The sequence below is a fragment of the Platichthys flesus genome, chromosome 10, assembly GCF_949316205.1.
Source record: "Platichthys flesus chromosome 10, fPlaFle2.1, whole genome shotgun sequence".
Classification (NCBI taxonomy): Eukaryota; Metazoa; Chordata; class Actinopteri; order Pleuronectiformes; family Pleuronectidae; genus Platichthys; species Platichthys flesus.
In genome coordinates this window covers 10303775-10319780 of record NC_084954.1, presented here as the reverse complement: position 1 = coordinate 10319780, position 16006 = coordinate 10303775, and the positions used below count along the sequence as shown (strand labels likewise).

Below are 16006 nucleotides of genomic sequence, written 5' to 3'. Positions count from 1 at the left end.
TAAAACCAGAGCCTTGATTTGGGGTCACATTTACACACACGCACACACACTTTTAAACCTCGACGAGAAAGAAATACACATCTCTTATAAATTAAATCAGCTGCAGCCGCTGATGTGCTGGTTTGTCATTTTTCAATTTTTTTATTGAAAAGATCCAGGTATGTTCAAACCACTTATGATGAAAAATAGACATATATATCCATGGACATCATGTTTTGGCTTATACACAGCTTTAAGGAACACAATGGCACAATGCACGCCTCAGAAGAACAAACAAACAAAAACAACGGTTTTATAAGCACGAGTAATAAACATCTATGTAACATTCCCAAATCACTGCTGAGTGAAGTTCTGTTTTGATCAAAAGGAAATTTACACTTCAAAGTGTGACTCCATATGTTTGCCCTGCTAAGCACAGTAAAGAAAATAAATAAAGTAAAACTCAATAGAATGCTAAATTTCACAATATCATGGTCTCACATAACCCTCAGTAGTGGATTTCAAATCACTAATGAAATGCTTATATTACTTTGTTACAAGCTATCGTTCAAAAACACACCTTGCACCTTGCATGAGGGTGGACCCAGTTTCAGTTTGCATTACTGCCACAATATTGCTGCGAAAGTACATCAATGAAAATACAAGTTCTAGCTTTAAGTAGAAATCCGTAAAAGAAAGTCAAACTACAGTAAAGATGACAAAACAAGTTGTCGGGAATACGACTGTATTATTTCCTGAATGAAACAATTAAGTTAGCCTATTTCTCAGACTTGTGCGACCTTACAAACCATGTCTTGATGGTAAAGACAGAGGAGAACAGTGTTGTGTTAATATCACAGATCTAAAGTCTGTTTCTTGTGTTTTGGCACATTTCACAGTCACAGAGCCGTGCACTGGAGGGTCGGGGCTGCTCTACACCATCATCATTTCACCGCTGTAGCAGAGCAGCTCGTCTCTCAAACGGCCTCTGCAGTGTGAGGCTCAGTCACTCCAGAAACAGTAACCCGGGCTACTTTCACTTGGGTGTTTCCGCCTTTGCCCGCCCCGCCTGCTGTTCCTCTCACACTCCTGCTGTTCCAGTCGCTCTCAGCGCTGCTGTCCAGGGGCTGCGTCGCTCCCCGGCACATATGGCAGATGTTGAGGAAGGCCCTGCGCAGGTCCTTGCTCCTCATGGCGTAGATCACAGGGTTGATGGTGGAGTTGAGCAGGCACAGCATGCTGCAAAAGGCAAACACGGTCTTGATGAAGTCGTTCACCTTCCCAAACAGGTCGTAGACCATGATGGCGAGCAGCGGGCCCCAGCAGATGATGAGGGCCACCAGGATCAGGACCAGGGTTTTGGCCAGGCGGAGGTCCATGCGGGCCTGCTCGGGCCTCGCTGTCTGAACCTTGGTCCCCTCCGCCGTGTAGACAATCACACTCCTCTGGGAGCTGCGGCTCAGCATGCGGACGACGTGGTGGTGGGACTTCCAGAGGATGAACATGTAGGCGTAGATGATGAACAGCAGCAAGATGCTCGTCATGCCGATCCAGAACATCAGGTACCTCTGGTCCATGAGAGGGAAGATGTCCGAGCAGACGGAGTTGAGTTGCTTGCAGTTCCAGCCCAGCAGGGGCAGCAGTGAGATGACAATGGAGATCGTCCACATCACACTGAAGGCCACGACGGCTTTAGTCTTTGTGACGATGCGCTTGTACGCCATGGGCCTGTGGATGGATATGTATCGGTCGATTGCGGTGAGAAACAAACTTCCTACGGAGGCAGTGAAGGAGGCGATGACCCCGGCCAGCTTGAAGAGGAAGATGGTGGGGCTGTCCTTCCTGTGGAGAACATGGAAATCCAGGAAGCTGTAGACAAAAATGATGCTTCCTATCAGATCAGCCACTGCCAGGCTGGCAATGAAGTGGTAGGAAGGCCGCGACCGGAGCGTCTGGGAGTGCAGGATCACGCACAGCACAATGAGGTTCTCCAGCACCGTGAACGTGCCCAGGGTGAGCGCCAAGATGGCGACGGCGAGCTGCTGACCAGGAGTCAAAATCATAAAGCACTCCATGTTGTCGGCAAAGTCTTCGCCGCACTGTGGCGCTCCTCCGCTATCCAGAGACGTGCCATTGGCGAGCAAAAGGTCTGACACGTTGGTGGGGAAGATGGGAGAGAGGCCTCTGTAGAGGACCTCCTTATTCCCAGGGACAAGTGCAGAGAGCGAGTGGGCGATGGCGGCGGGGAGAGGTTTCTCAAAGTGGGACCTGCTCTTGATCAGGGTCGAGTCGACGGAGGGGTCGTGGTAGCTGGCATCGTTGGAGCCGAGATACTGGACACCTGTTGTTAACGTGCTGATGGTGGTGCCGGCTATCCTGCCCAGAGCCAACTTCATGGCTGGTCTGTGGCGGCAGAGATGCTCAGTGGAGACGTGTGTGGTCAAACAGCATTAGAGCCGAGCAACGGGACATCTAAGGAGAAGAAAATAAATAAATAAAAACTCTTTCAGTGAAGGCTTCAGTCAAAAATAAACACACAATTATGTTTAAATATAAAAAAAAAAAAAATTACTATGAGAACCATTAATATTCACTGATGATAGATACGGTGGAGGATGGATTTGTTGCTGGCAGACAGGAGGGGAATCTGTGTATCAACCAGCTGACTCCAGAGCAGATGCATCCCAGACAATAGTGGGAAAGTGAACAGTTGATGACAAACCTGTGCAGCCTCAGGGGAAATCACTGCATTAAGTATGTAGGGCAGCCAGGGCTTTCTTATTAATTAAAGTAGGTCATTAAGCATTTAGCTTTTAATTCAATAATCATTGGAATAATTAAGCATCAAGGGAGAAACTAAACAGAGAGACTACATGCCCAATGATCCATTTAATTATGATATTAATTAATGAATTAACTGTTTACTCGGGCGGGGGGGTTGGAACGAGATGTTTTATTTTGAAGTTGACAACAGTGATGTCTCCCAATTAAACAGATGAGGGATGAAATACGTTTAAGTTTGAAACACAAATAAAATATCTGTCATGTTTCCCTTGATAACCAAACGCTTTACGCACAATCTGGACCAACAACCAATGAAAAACACGGGCAAAAAATACAAACAGAGACACAGAGTGAAAAATAGTGATGATTAAAAAATGGACGTACCTTGATTTCCTCAGTACGGACATCGATCCACGACGCAAAGAAAAGCAGTTAAACTGGGAGTACACCAGTGGGATTTTGTCTCCCAGTTGTCAGTCCCGGTGTCTCCAATAAAACTCCAGCAGCTACACTTGTTGTTTAGAGGATTTTCAGGAGGAATCATCAGCTGTTGACAAAGCAGATATTGTCAATGTCAACTACACTGAAGCAGACAGGCAGCCGGTGCGTGTGTGTGAGTGCGTGAGTGCGTGTGAGCGTGTGAGCGGGCGGTTATAAGGCTTTGTGCGCCTGTTGGTCACGTGGTCGGAGGTGTTGGAGCGCAGGAGGAAGCTGAAATCGTCTACGCCTTGTTATTTATTCATTTATTTATTTATTCTTAGGGAACAGAACAGATGCTGTAATTGAAAGAAAACTAATAACATATATAACATAATATGAAATAATAATATGTGTGTATGTATCCCTATATGGCATATACGCAGGATATATAGCTATTATTATAGATTTTATTTGACTACCCCTATGAAAACAAATATGACTATTAATATTAATATTATTGCAATATAAAATCACTATATTGAGTGCATTTTACTTATTATGCAGGATGATAGATATGAATCTCTCTCTCTGTCTCTGTCTCTGTCTGTCTCTGTCTTTGTCTCTCTCTCTCTGTCTGTCTGTCTGTCTCTCTCTCTCTCTCTCTCTCTCTCTCTCTCTCTCTCTCTCTCTCTCTCTCTGTCTGTCTGTCTCTCTCTCTCTCCCTCTCTCTCTCTCTCTCTCTCTCTCTCTCTCTCTCTCTCTCTCTCTCTCTCTCTCTCTCTGTATGTATATACAAACATACATATCAAATCTCCCTCCCTCCTGCTGGGTCCACCTCCAGCTCTGGTCCTGGGAGTTTGAGGGTTCCGTGCTGGATCTCAGTTGTTACTATAGGACTGGGCTCTTTCATGGACAGAAGCTTCAGAGGCTCCCAGTTTGGGGGTCACACCGCACCTCATGAATTAAGTAAAGTTATGAAAGCTACTCTCAAATTGATAATTAGATAAAACATAGGTCCATATATCGGTACCGTTTGTGTCTAAAAAGTCCACCCTGAATATCCTCCACTAATACCCTATTGATTTACTGCAGTACACGTACACACACACTATGTGGAGTGAGTCCTGTTCTCATCCTCCGCAGCTGCGCAATTATTTCCACTACGCTCTCCCACAGGAGCCGTCTCCCAAATTACATGTATCTTGTTGTGGAAAATACATGACATTTGGCGATGCAACATCATGGGAAAACAATGAAAGCTGCTGCACATAATGCCAGTGGCTCCAGATTTGGCAGAACGGAGGAGGCTGTGGAGTCATCCAACTAATTACTGCACACTTGTTATGCTGCACTTGAAGCACGTTCAAAAAGCCATTGATCATTCGTGGCAGAGCAGTACATCCAATATGTCTATGTGAATGAAGACGTTTACACAGAGAGTGTAAATGAGATGTCTTACGCATCATCTGTGATTGACTCAGATTTATGTAAAGTGGCTTCAAGGCTCTCTGTTTTTTTTCATAAAGTTTTAAGAGTGGTTCAAGCTGTGTAAAGGCCTCCGTGTGTGGCAGCCACTTGTAGAAGTTCAGTTCCCCTGGATCATCTTCCAGCCGTGTGGACCGAGGGATAAAGGGCGGTTGCTGCTGTTGTTACACGTCCATCTGTCTTCCCTGGATTGATTTTAGTAGGATTCCTGAAAAGCAACACAATGCACCTCATTCACTATTGATCCTTACACCTCTACTGTTATTTCATTGGCTGTTATGAAATCAACACTTGCTGGAGACACAGGCTCCCTTCCTGCAAAAATGGAATCTTTCAAACAATACTGTTGCGTTTCGTTGCATATCCAAATAAGTATTTTGTGGACTCAGACAGCCAGAGGGTGTTTTTCGGGTTTGAAATGTATACTGGATATACGCACACAGTTTCCAGACACGACTCTGCAGCAGGCTGTCTGTCTCTGATGTGTTTGTGTCAAGGTGTTGGTAGATGGCAGAGTGTGTGGGGAAGGAGGGGAGGCAAGGGGAGGGAGGGTGGATGAGGAGGAGAGATGCACAAATAGAGGATGAGACGAGGTTGTGGGTGAACAGTGGCAGCTCTTAACTGGTTTCTAATCTGCCACTTCCATATTCTGTTTCTCTCATGAGGCTGGAAAATTGCCGCAGTAAAGAGAAAAAGTCAAAATATTACATTTAATAAATGTATTTTATGTCGTTTGTAATATTTAGTACATGCGCACCATCGCCTACCGTCAGTCATCAGCTGTCTGCATCCTCATAATTCACTTCCTTAGGCAATTATATTTACATACGTGGCTTCACTGGGCAAATCAAAGGTGTTTGTTGATCAGCTTTTAATTGAACAAACAGCTCCGCTCTCAGGGAACATTGTGGGAGAAATAAACAGGGAGAAGTGAAGTGTGAAAGTTCCCTGTCATGTTCCTCTCTTGTGTCAGAATCTCTGCACAGGGATCAACAGCTCAGTGCAAAGTAGGAACAAGTTGTGACTCTGCGCCTTCTGTGTCTGAATTTCTCCCCGGATGGAAAAAAAACTGAAGAAAATGAGAACAAAACCAATAAAAACCCTGTAATCCAGTGCATACCTAAAAGACGAGCTGCTGTGCTGCGGAAACGCTGGATATTCTTGGTGCACGGGAGATAAACAGCGTAATGGTCAGTGGGTAGAATCCCCTTCATGCACCATTAAGTTTCGTACAGACCTTTTTTTTTTTTTATCTCAGCAGAACACAGTGGTAATCACAAAGACTTAGCCGTTGGTTCAGTGAACGCCGGAAACACGATGCAAATAAATGCTCTGGGCACAGAGGGGTCTCTCAGGCGGCAGAGCACAGCATCAGATCGCAGATCAGTGGAACCTCATTTCTCTTGGTTCACATGTGATGCAGAGCAGCAGTCAGTGGGACTATAACGCTGCTTTAAGTCATTCACTGAACTCCGGACAATCTCCTGCCATGCTGTATGTGAGATCGCAAATGTCCGATTGACACTGTATATGTAATAATTTAATTACGTTGATATTTTTCTCTATTTCAATAGAATTTTTTTTTTTTTTTATGTTCCTTAAACTAAAGTATTGGTTACGTATTACTCGCTGATGCCTTTTTATTATCTTATCTTGTCATTTTCCTGACAGCCCCCTAGTGAGAAAACATCCGTATGAGCTCGTGTGAGAAAACAAGAGGAGATCCTCCGGAGGATTCATCACAAGCACAAAGATTAGAGATATCTCCGGTGTCGTAGAGTATTAGTGATAAAGGCTGACAATGTTGTTGATGTGCAGTAAACAAAAACACATGCTCTGTATCCATCTCTGTGTGCTGCACCAGCCCTTCACCTGAAGCTCCTGAGAGTTCTGTGTTTCTTTGTTGAATCTCCTGCTGCATTGCACATGTGAGAAAGGCAAACTATGGGGGAAAGTCCCGACCCATTCTCCGGAGTTTGTGTCTAAAAACAGCTCCTGTTTCACCATCAAGACCAGAGACACACTCAGGATTTGTTCGGCCCAGTAGAGCCACAGTACAATCACAGCCAAGGAATAATTCACCTGACCTGAACGCAGCTGCCGAGCATCGCCCCGACTGCCATGACACGTTACCTGTAATCACATGGCCCACTTCTGTCAGGAAGAAGAGGGGTTGTCAAATTAAATTTATTCTTAGCCGTTCTCCTATTTGCTCTCCATTCAGATTTTTTAACTGCATAATCAGACCAGGCTGCAATTACAAGTTTAACAGTGACATGGCAAACTTGCAGCGTCGGCTTTCACTTTGAGTCGAGCTTCTGTTTGCTGAAAACATCTGAAAACTAAGCTGTGTGGGCTGGATGTCAAGAGGGGATTTTCAAATACTACCACAAATGTATAATTGAATTTAAATACTGACACACACTCGAGGGGGGATGATGATAGGTGATGAGGTATACCCAGCGTGCATGCTAACGGGAAAATTTTCTTCACGATGATGTCATCATTAAGATTAAGATTAAGATGCATTTATTAGTCCCATATATATATATCATATGATGACAAATTATTCTTTATTTTAAATAAGCTGTATGTTATGTCTCTACACTGGCTGTATGATGTCATTTTCTGACTTTCTAGTGACGTCATGATGACATCACTCCCACCACATGATCATAAACAGTTTTGCGGTCTATATAACCTTCAGGTTATGTCGTATAGGATGAAGAGATACCTTTAAAATGCATATACCAACGTTTGGTATAAGTCTGTGTAAGCGGCACACACACTCACTCACTTGAATAAATACAGAGAGACTTTGTATCACTGCTGTTTGTGAAGGTATCACAGTGTGAGCTCGGTTTCCTACATTGTGTGTCCATGAAAACATGTCATCGCCGCCGCAGCACTCATCCATTCTCATTCTGTTCACTCCATCATGTTTATTCCCCCATTACTGACAGAGGCATCCAGCTCACAATATCAGAGTGCTCTCACATCCCAGATGAGTGCTTTCATCATGGCAGCGACACTTTGTGCATCAGCTTTTAGTTTTATCATGAGATGAAGAGATTCCGCTGCGAATGACATTAAAAGGACGACTGTTCAAAATTGGTTGGAGATTTGTTTTATTCCGGTTTCTTGGTCAGTGCAGAGAGGGAGTTCTTTCATAACAAGTTTGTTTATCACTTTTGTCATTTATTTCCCTGCTTTCAGCCCAATGAGACATATTTAGATCCCACAGAGTCCTGAAGTATGGAGGGTTTTATGACAGAATGGGTGAAAATGAGGCTTTGCACCGGTGCAGCAGTTTCCATGCTGCAAAGAAAAGAGAAGGATTCATGTGGAAAACACGAGGTCCATACAGTCAGACAAAATGCATTTGTGGTGAGCTGTAATGAGCGATTCGACTCATTTTGTCTGACAACGTGAGTGACTGAAAAACATTATCTGCAAATGAAGCATTAGTGTTGAGATGTGGGTTCTGTGTAGAAGGAAAGCAAAATTGACTCTTGGAAAAACAAACTGATGCAGATATCAGAGTCGTTTCCCTCCTTTTACTCTTTGTCGATTTCTCCTGATGCTTCTCTTCGTCTCTCCACTTTTAGGTGCGATACTCATACGTTTATATTCTTATGTGCAATCGATTATGTTTTTATGTTAAAACACAATATTCTTCATATTTAATTGACGCACCCCAGGTTACAATTAAGACGCAGGAAGTTGGACATGTAAAGTTTGAGGGTCAAGATATATCACAAATAATGATAAAAGGCTGGGGTCAAAGGTGACAATAGTGGTTTGGATTTATTCAACACTACCAAAGAACATATAACACAAATATGTTCTTCTCATGTTTCCTTGTGTTAAGGTTTGTGTTTAATTCGTGTTCTCCCTGAGGTCTGTGTTCCGTGTTTTATTTTGTAGTATTTGCCCCTTGTGCGTTTCCACCTAGCCTTGTCCAGTTTAGCCGATAGTGTTTATTACACACATTAGACAAATATTTGAATAATCAATTAAAGATCAATGGAGCTGCAGGAACATACAATGATACGGGCGATTTAAAGAGAATTCATTGAGACATTATTTAAAAAGGGTAGCTTTTCATTTCCACACATCCCGACGCGTTGCAGGGTCAACATGTGGACATGAGCTAATTCGGACTAAAATATGATAACTGTGTACATCAGCGAAATGTCGTTAAAAACATGAGAGTTAGATTTTAATAGCACTCGGAGACAGATTTGACTCTAATCCCTGTCAGATCGAGCTCATCACTCCCCTCCTGAAGTAATCGCTGCCATCTGGGCTGGAAAATAGATCGATGGCAGCGGAGCATAAATAACCCTGCTGGCAGCCGGCCACCAGCCTTCACTCTGAACTCGGTGAACACAGATGATTCCTTCACTTTACACCTTTAAACCCCCCCCTTCTATAATTTCACAGTCCAGAGTCTAATTGACTTTAGGGCTCACACGTACGTGTGGATTAAACTCTAGATCACCTGTGGATATCTCTCACTGAGACACATCTGTAAAGAAACGGCTCCTAAATTTGTTTTAGTAATTATTTCATCTGGTCATTCATCATTTATCTATTCACTAAAAGGCTTCATTAGTACTATGATGTTTTTGTTTAAAAAATGCATCAGAATGATAACGCAGTCATATGGACCTAACCGTATTCTTTTTATTTTTTTATTTTCATTTCTCTCCCTTTTCATCCATTCTCTTCCCACTCAACTGTCTGTATTAAAAAAAAATGTATGTATTTATCATCGATCCCCTCATGTGTTACCAGTGAAGCTCTGAAGGAAACAAGTCTTTTGTGTCGAGACAAAAACAATTATCGCTCTCATTTCACTCTCGAGCTGAGGGGACCATAAAAGCTGGCATTTCAGGTGCATCACTATGGAGACCCTGCTGTCCCATAACTGCTCAAGGTCACCTGGATTACACCGCTCTGTGTGTGTGTGTGTGTGTGTGTGTGTGTGTTTGTGTGTGTGTGTGTGTGTGTGTGTGTGTCTGTGTCTCACAAAGAATAAAAGGTCCACAGTTGGTCTGATGAGTGTGCGTGGACGAATGCGTCATTTTCAGGTTGTGTTGTTGTTTGGAGCCATCACCATGTCAGGATTGTTGTGATCCTTCAGGGCGGATTGCTTTTCCCTTTGCTCACCGATGACGTCTGCCAGTCGGTCTCTTATCCAAACAGCCTGTCCGACCTTTATTCAGCAGACTGGTGTTTTCTGTTTACTCTCAACCTCTATGTTCCTTGAACGACTTGAACGTAACATGATGTTTTCTTCCTGTTTCTTTAGAGTTCTTTAGGTTGGTACGGTGAACGTGAAGTCTCAGAAAAGTGCATTATAGAACACATGAATGCAGAGGCCCCAACACAACACAACTGCAAATAAACAAAATGTATACAAATATTTTACTTTTAATAAAAAAGGATCGCCGGACGTTTTATTTTTTTTTCATCAACTCGTAACGTGTTGTATGACTCATGTATGTCTGTTCAGGTTCTCTGGTTTTGTTTTTAGGCCAAAACTGGTCTGACTCAGTTTTGTGTTCACGCAGGTCCGACCCTGGTTGGTCTGTCTCAGATGCAAGAGGTCAGAGGTCACGGCCGCCAGGGTCAGGAGTTCATTGTTAAGTTCCGATTGATTAATGATGTGTCACCCAACAACACCTGTTCCCACAATGAAATCAGCATATTACCCTGTTTGTCGTTGATCATCTCCATTTCAGAAACACAGAAGGAGACGCATGTGTGTGTGTGTGTGTGTGTGTTTGTGTGTGTTTGTGTGTGTGGGGGTTTGTGTGTGTTTGTGTGTGTTTGTGTGTGTGGCGTCAGAGAAGGTGTATCAACTATCTCTTTGATTTATGAGCTCTGGGATTTTGGGACAAACTATTAAATATGATATTATTAAAGCTGACAGGGTTTGTCAGATCATTAGAAAATGGAATTCTTGAATTCACACTATGAACGCATTAGCAATGATTCGTTTTTCATCTCATTTTTGAGGTGTGATTGTTTAACCCAGCCATCTGGTGCGGGGTTAGCGAGATAACATCGGCATCATAATGGGAAATGTTCATAACGACAAAGGAAAAATCTTTCTTATCTGCAAAAACTTCTTAAACTTCTCAGACATAATTTATATGTGTCTCTGAGTCTCTCAAGCGACCAGTGCCAACAAAAACAGTATTTGTATTTGTATCAAAATCTTATTCTATTGATTCCCGGAGATTTGTTTTGTTTTTGTGGCAGCAAATTAACAAACCTCGATGCTGCATGACAGGTGCTGACTCCAACAAGGAGCACACCGATCCTTCAATCTGAAGAAATAGCCAAGGCGCTGTTCAGAGGAGATAAACACAGGGGAGCTGGAGACGGAGTGGCAGGAGCTTGAATGTCTGAGTTGAACGGAACATTGAAAGCATCTCTGTTTTGTCCTGCTTGTCTCTCCTTTGTGTCTGCAGTTTGCACAACCTTGAGGCTGAAAGGGAACAAGACAAAGAAGCAAGAAAACAGCCTCCTCAAAATGCAAAACCGAAGGAAATTGTCTGAAAAACAAGAAAGAAAAAGAAAAACACTCTGCAATCTTCAGTCCACAGCACAAACAACATGATTTCTTTTGTTCTGCATAATGTTATAGAGGAGCCAGCTTTAGATGAGCGAGGCCGAGACGTGAGCTCAGCTGTGGACTGAAAAGAAGCCACACTACGTGCACAACATAGAACAAAGACACAAACATAATTCAGTTCCACCAAAAGATGTGTGATCTCGGTCAGGATCAAACTGAACCATGGTCCAGTTCATTTTCAATGTGGACATGCTTAGACTTTTGGACCAATTGCAGGAAGCACTCAAAAGTAGAGGAAGAAAAAGAAATGGCCCACAGGATTGCTTGCAGTCTCCTGTGATGTAACGTTTGAACGACCAGGGCGGCCATTTGACGGATTTGAACTAGTGTTGAGTACAACCCCTAAAGTTTGTGATGCTGGTTGTGGTGATACCGTCATGATATTACAATGGCAATAAAATAAACATAATAAACAATTTAATTTATTTTCTCCATTCAAATGAGAGGACGACTACCTGCTGAATCATCAACATCAGACACACGCCCCTCTACAAACCAGTAAATAAGAGGATGACAGGATGTACAAAAATCTTCATAATGTGAAACCAAAACTAAGCAGATTAATTGCAAGACTTGGTTTGAACTTTCAGGTGTGAAAACATAATAACAAGGAACAATCTGCATTGATTTAGTTGATTATCTGGAAGATAATCGAGCCAAATACCGACATCACGATAAACAGTGATTACCCAAAAGCAGGAAACACTTTTCACAATAGGCTCCATTTCTGACACCGCTGCTAACTCCCATTTTAATCAGGTGAGAAGCGTCCTGTGGTGACTTACTGCGTCTGTCTCCACATCCTCTGTGACGACTGTCTGATTGTTCGAGGCTCAGTCTATTATATGAATCACTTCATGTGCATGTAAATGGATCTGCATTAATTAACAGCATCGTGAACAATGTAAAACAATTATAACACTGACAAATTATCCATAATTATTCTGTAGGGATTCAAATCTTTATTCAGGTAATTACGGCTTTTCTGTGGTTGGAGCCTTTATACCGAGCATAAAGGGACATTCAATTAAGGTAGGATACTTATAGCATGTTTGTGAAGTGAAAACAGTGAGGTGGAGGGTATACTATTATGGTCTGACCGACAAATGATAGTGATTCATGTTGTTTGAGTAAACAACAGCCCGTGGAATAATAATTAGATCTACTTCATTTCTCAGTTGAAACATCTTATCAGTCAGACACATCAGGCCATGTGTAATCTCCGTCAAACGTGAGATCAAAACAAATTGAAAAAAGGAAAAAAGAACAATCAACGGGATTAGCTACTGGTGATGGAAGCTTGTGCAAAATCTAATTAGACAGAAGCAATTTCAGGAGTACACATTTTCACACTCTACTGACGCGTGTGTGTGTGTTTGTGTGTGCGTGTGTGTTTTGATGGAGTAGAGAATGAAAGTGAAACCCATCTTAAATATCAATCCTGTGCTTGCCAGTGTGTCAAGATTATCAGTTACACATGAAACACATCTATTGGAATAATTGGACATTTTGGAAAATATAACATTCCGATATAATATTTATCAACAAACCGGGTTCACAGAACAGCTCCTAAAAATATTAAGATTAAGATTAATATTCCTTTATTATATATAGGATACACCCAGTAGACGTGAGGAAATCATTAACACCCTACAAGTGTCAGAGGAGTGTTCATTTAACCACGCAAATGGGCGGCCATCACAGACACACAACTGCCAACTCTGCCAGTTTGTTGTTTGTATAAATCTAGTTTTTTGTTCTTTCGTCCTGAAAGCCAAAGTTTTATTTATGCACAACAGGTCGCGAGAGTCTGAAGGGAATATTAAGTATGTTCATTATTCAGGGTGAGCTATGAATCTGAGAGAGCCGTGACAATCACATTAGCCGATAAACACAGAGGACGACCAAGACGCCCACGAGTTCCCATGGGAGGGCCTCCAATTAACACTTGAGCTTTCTCCTGACATGTCGGCCGGTTTGAGATGGAGCGACACATAGAGAGAGAGAGAGAGAGAGAGAGAGAGAGAGAGAGAGAGAGAGAGAGAGAGAGAGAGAGAGAGAAAAGGCGTATCACAGAGGGACATGCATTATTTATTAGCTGTGATATGATTGAACACTGTATGATCACAAAATGCACACACCCATGACACTGAATTGAATTATTTTTTGGTCCGGTCAGCCTTAGAAAAATGTTTCCAGAAAATGTTTTCACATACGTTAATGCTCTGAAGATGATTTGTACAATCTTCATTGATGACTTTTGATGAAATGAATGCTTCTCTTTATTACCTCTGGCAGGTAGGTAATGTTTTCATTGCTGCTTGTTTTTAATGAAAAACCTTTGTGGAGGTATGGTGAGGCATATGACCCAACCAAGAATCCATGATATTCACAGCGGATGGGTGAATCCAATAATTTTTCCTTTCATTTTCGTCAACATGGCGGGTAGGGTTGTCATTTTGAGCACATTAGCTTAAAGCAATAAGTGAAGTTTTTGGTCTCCATCTAAACAAACACAAGCATTCACCATGATACTATTTATAATACTCTAATCTTAGTTATGTGACGAATCAAGTGTGTGAGGCTCGTCTTTATCTTTATCTTTCCTAATCCAGGTGCAGCCTCTCACACATTGTCAGGTCTAACTGTGGGCAGCTCTATTCTGACGCAGCACTTTCTCCCCCTGCTCCCCCGAAGTGTTGAGCAGACCGCGAAACACTGATCCTCGCTTGATTTCTGTTCTCCCTGCAGACCGTTGGCCGGCCGGTCACTCTGCATCATCGCAGTCTATGTATTATTTAAGTGGTAACTGCTTCTTAATTATCAAAGCTGGAGGGTTGGGGTTACAGACAAGAGAGGGAGGTGTTCTCTTCCCTCCTCTGGAGCGGAAAACTGGAATTAATCCTGCTTCTCAGGATGAGGACTGTGAAGAATGCAAATCAAGCTCGCAGGGTAACACGTGTAAATGCACTACCTGTGGGTCGTATAAAAAGCACAATGGGCAACTTTCCTTGGGATGTACAATGGGGTTTTCACTTGAAACCTTCACCAACTGATTTAAAATGAATTTATTCTGCAAGAAATGTCATGCACGTGATGTATTGAGCTTTTCTACTCTCGCACTCTCAAGCTCCTGTTGTTATCGGAAACAGATTAATCTGTTGTGATCTGGAAAAGAGCATCCAGCACATCAACTCAGGAGGGCAACATTTTCAAATCTGCACTTTGCACACGCCCCGCTGATGGTTGCTCGTTTGCGGGCCGAGGGAACGACTCGTGCTCCCACTGTTCAGCCCACTGCCCACAAAGGGCTGATGTTATAGGGGCAGACAGCAGCCTTTTCAGTGCTGTCAGACAAAGAAAGGGCACCGCAGCAGCAGGGCTTCCTGTGAAGCACTGAGTGCAGCTGGGTGGACTTCCTGGGAGGACAAAAGAGAAAACGCAGCTCAGCCTGAAGACACTGGATTTGTGTTCTGTTCAAACACAAATCTAGATTTTTGTAAGACAATTGTTTTCGCTCGGAAGTCATCGCTTCGATGTTTTGCAGATGTACGGCACTCCCTTTCCCATATCTTCCATTTTATGTTGTGCTCTCTACTTTTTACACAGCAGTTATTATCAAATGTTTTGAACCTTGATGTGTTAACATTGATTTGATCTGTGCAAACACTATACTGATAAAAACTCATCTATATTTCGATAAGAAAATTACAATGTTTCAATGTCCAGCTCTTCAGAAGGTTGAGAGTCAACCAGATGGAGACTGCAGGTGGATTTTTCAGTCCACTGCCTGGCTGTTCAAGGTGATACTGAGGTACTTTGTCTAGGAGAAAAAGCAATAAGTTAAAATACATAAAATTCAATACATTTTGTAGATTCAATTCAATACACTTATTAGGTATATAAAATAATGTAAAAACTAAAAGCTCTTAGAAGAGTATCACTGTCTTTCCAATTTAACATCCTCTTGCGTCTCTGGTGTATTAGACATGTCATCAACACACCCACTCACTCACACATGGGTTCATTCATACATTTTTCGAAACATCTGACCTGACTGCAACTGTCCTGAGCAACTGATTTGGACATTTCGATTCAGTGCATGTCCATTTATATAAAGTAGCTGTTTTATAACATAACATCACCTGCACTGAACCTAACATCTGAATAGTATTTTGTTGACTTGCTCCAAAGATTAAAATGAAGCTACATTCAATCATAAACCATCGTGCATCACAAAAACATGAAGAACTGTCGAACAGAGTAGTGCCACCCCCACACCACCACCCGAAGGTGCACGCAGGCTTGATAAATCGAGGTGTTAATGTATTCCATCTTGGAGAACGCAGTGGCACAGTGTGTGCACTGATGTGACATTAATGACAGAAACAGGACTGTCATGTTGCACACTCACACACACACACACACACACACACACACACACACACACACCCACACACCCACACACATGAATACACACATTCCAGAGGCCCTTGGGGGGATATTTTCCAACTACCAGGCAGCTTGCTGTGCAATATCGAACGTTGCTGGCTGGATTTCCTGGGGACTCCTATAAGGGTGCGTTTTGTTTGATAGTAATACTGACAGGAGAGAGCAAGCGCGAATGACACATTGTCACTTTCCTTCAGTCAACTCGAATCTCATGTTTGAAATCAGGCTCATCAACAA

The 16006-nt window shown here is 42.6% G+C and overlaps 1 protein-coding gene across 1 annotated transcript; it reads right to left on the bottom strand.

Moving 5' to 3' along the window:
• Nucleotides 1-5: 5 nt before the first annotated feature.
• LOC133962181 (cannabinoid receptor type 1B-like) lies at nt 6-2443 on the bottom strand. The gene has a single exon (XM_062397669.1). It carries the CDS (start codon nt 2373-2375, stop codon nt 957-959), a length of 1419 nt encoding a protein of 472 aa, XP_062253653.1. The 5' UTR covers nt 2376-2443; the 3' UTR covers nt 6-956.
• Between the last annotated feature and the right edge of the window lie 13563 nt (nt 2444-16006).

Bases quoted from the DNA above. Each gene is read 5' to 3' on its own strand.
- LOC133962181 (XM_062397669.1), bottom strand. From the start codon at position 2,375: ATGAAGTTGGCTCTGGGCAGGATAGCCGGCACCACCATCAGCACGTTA.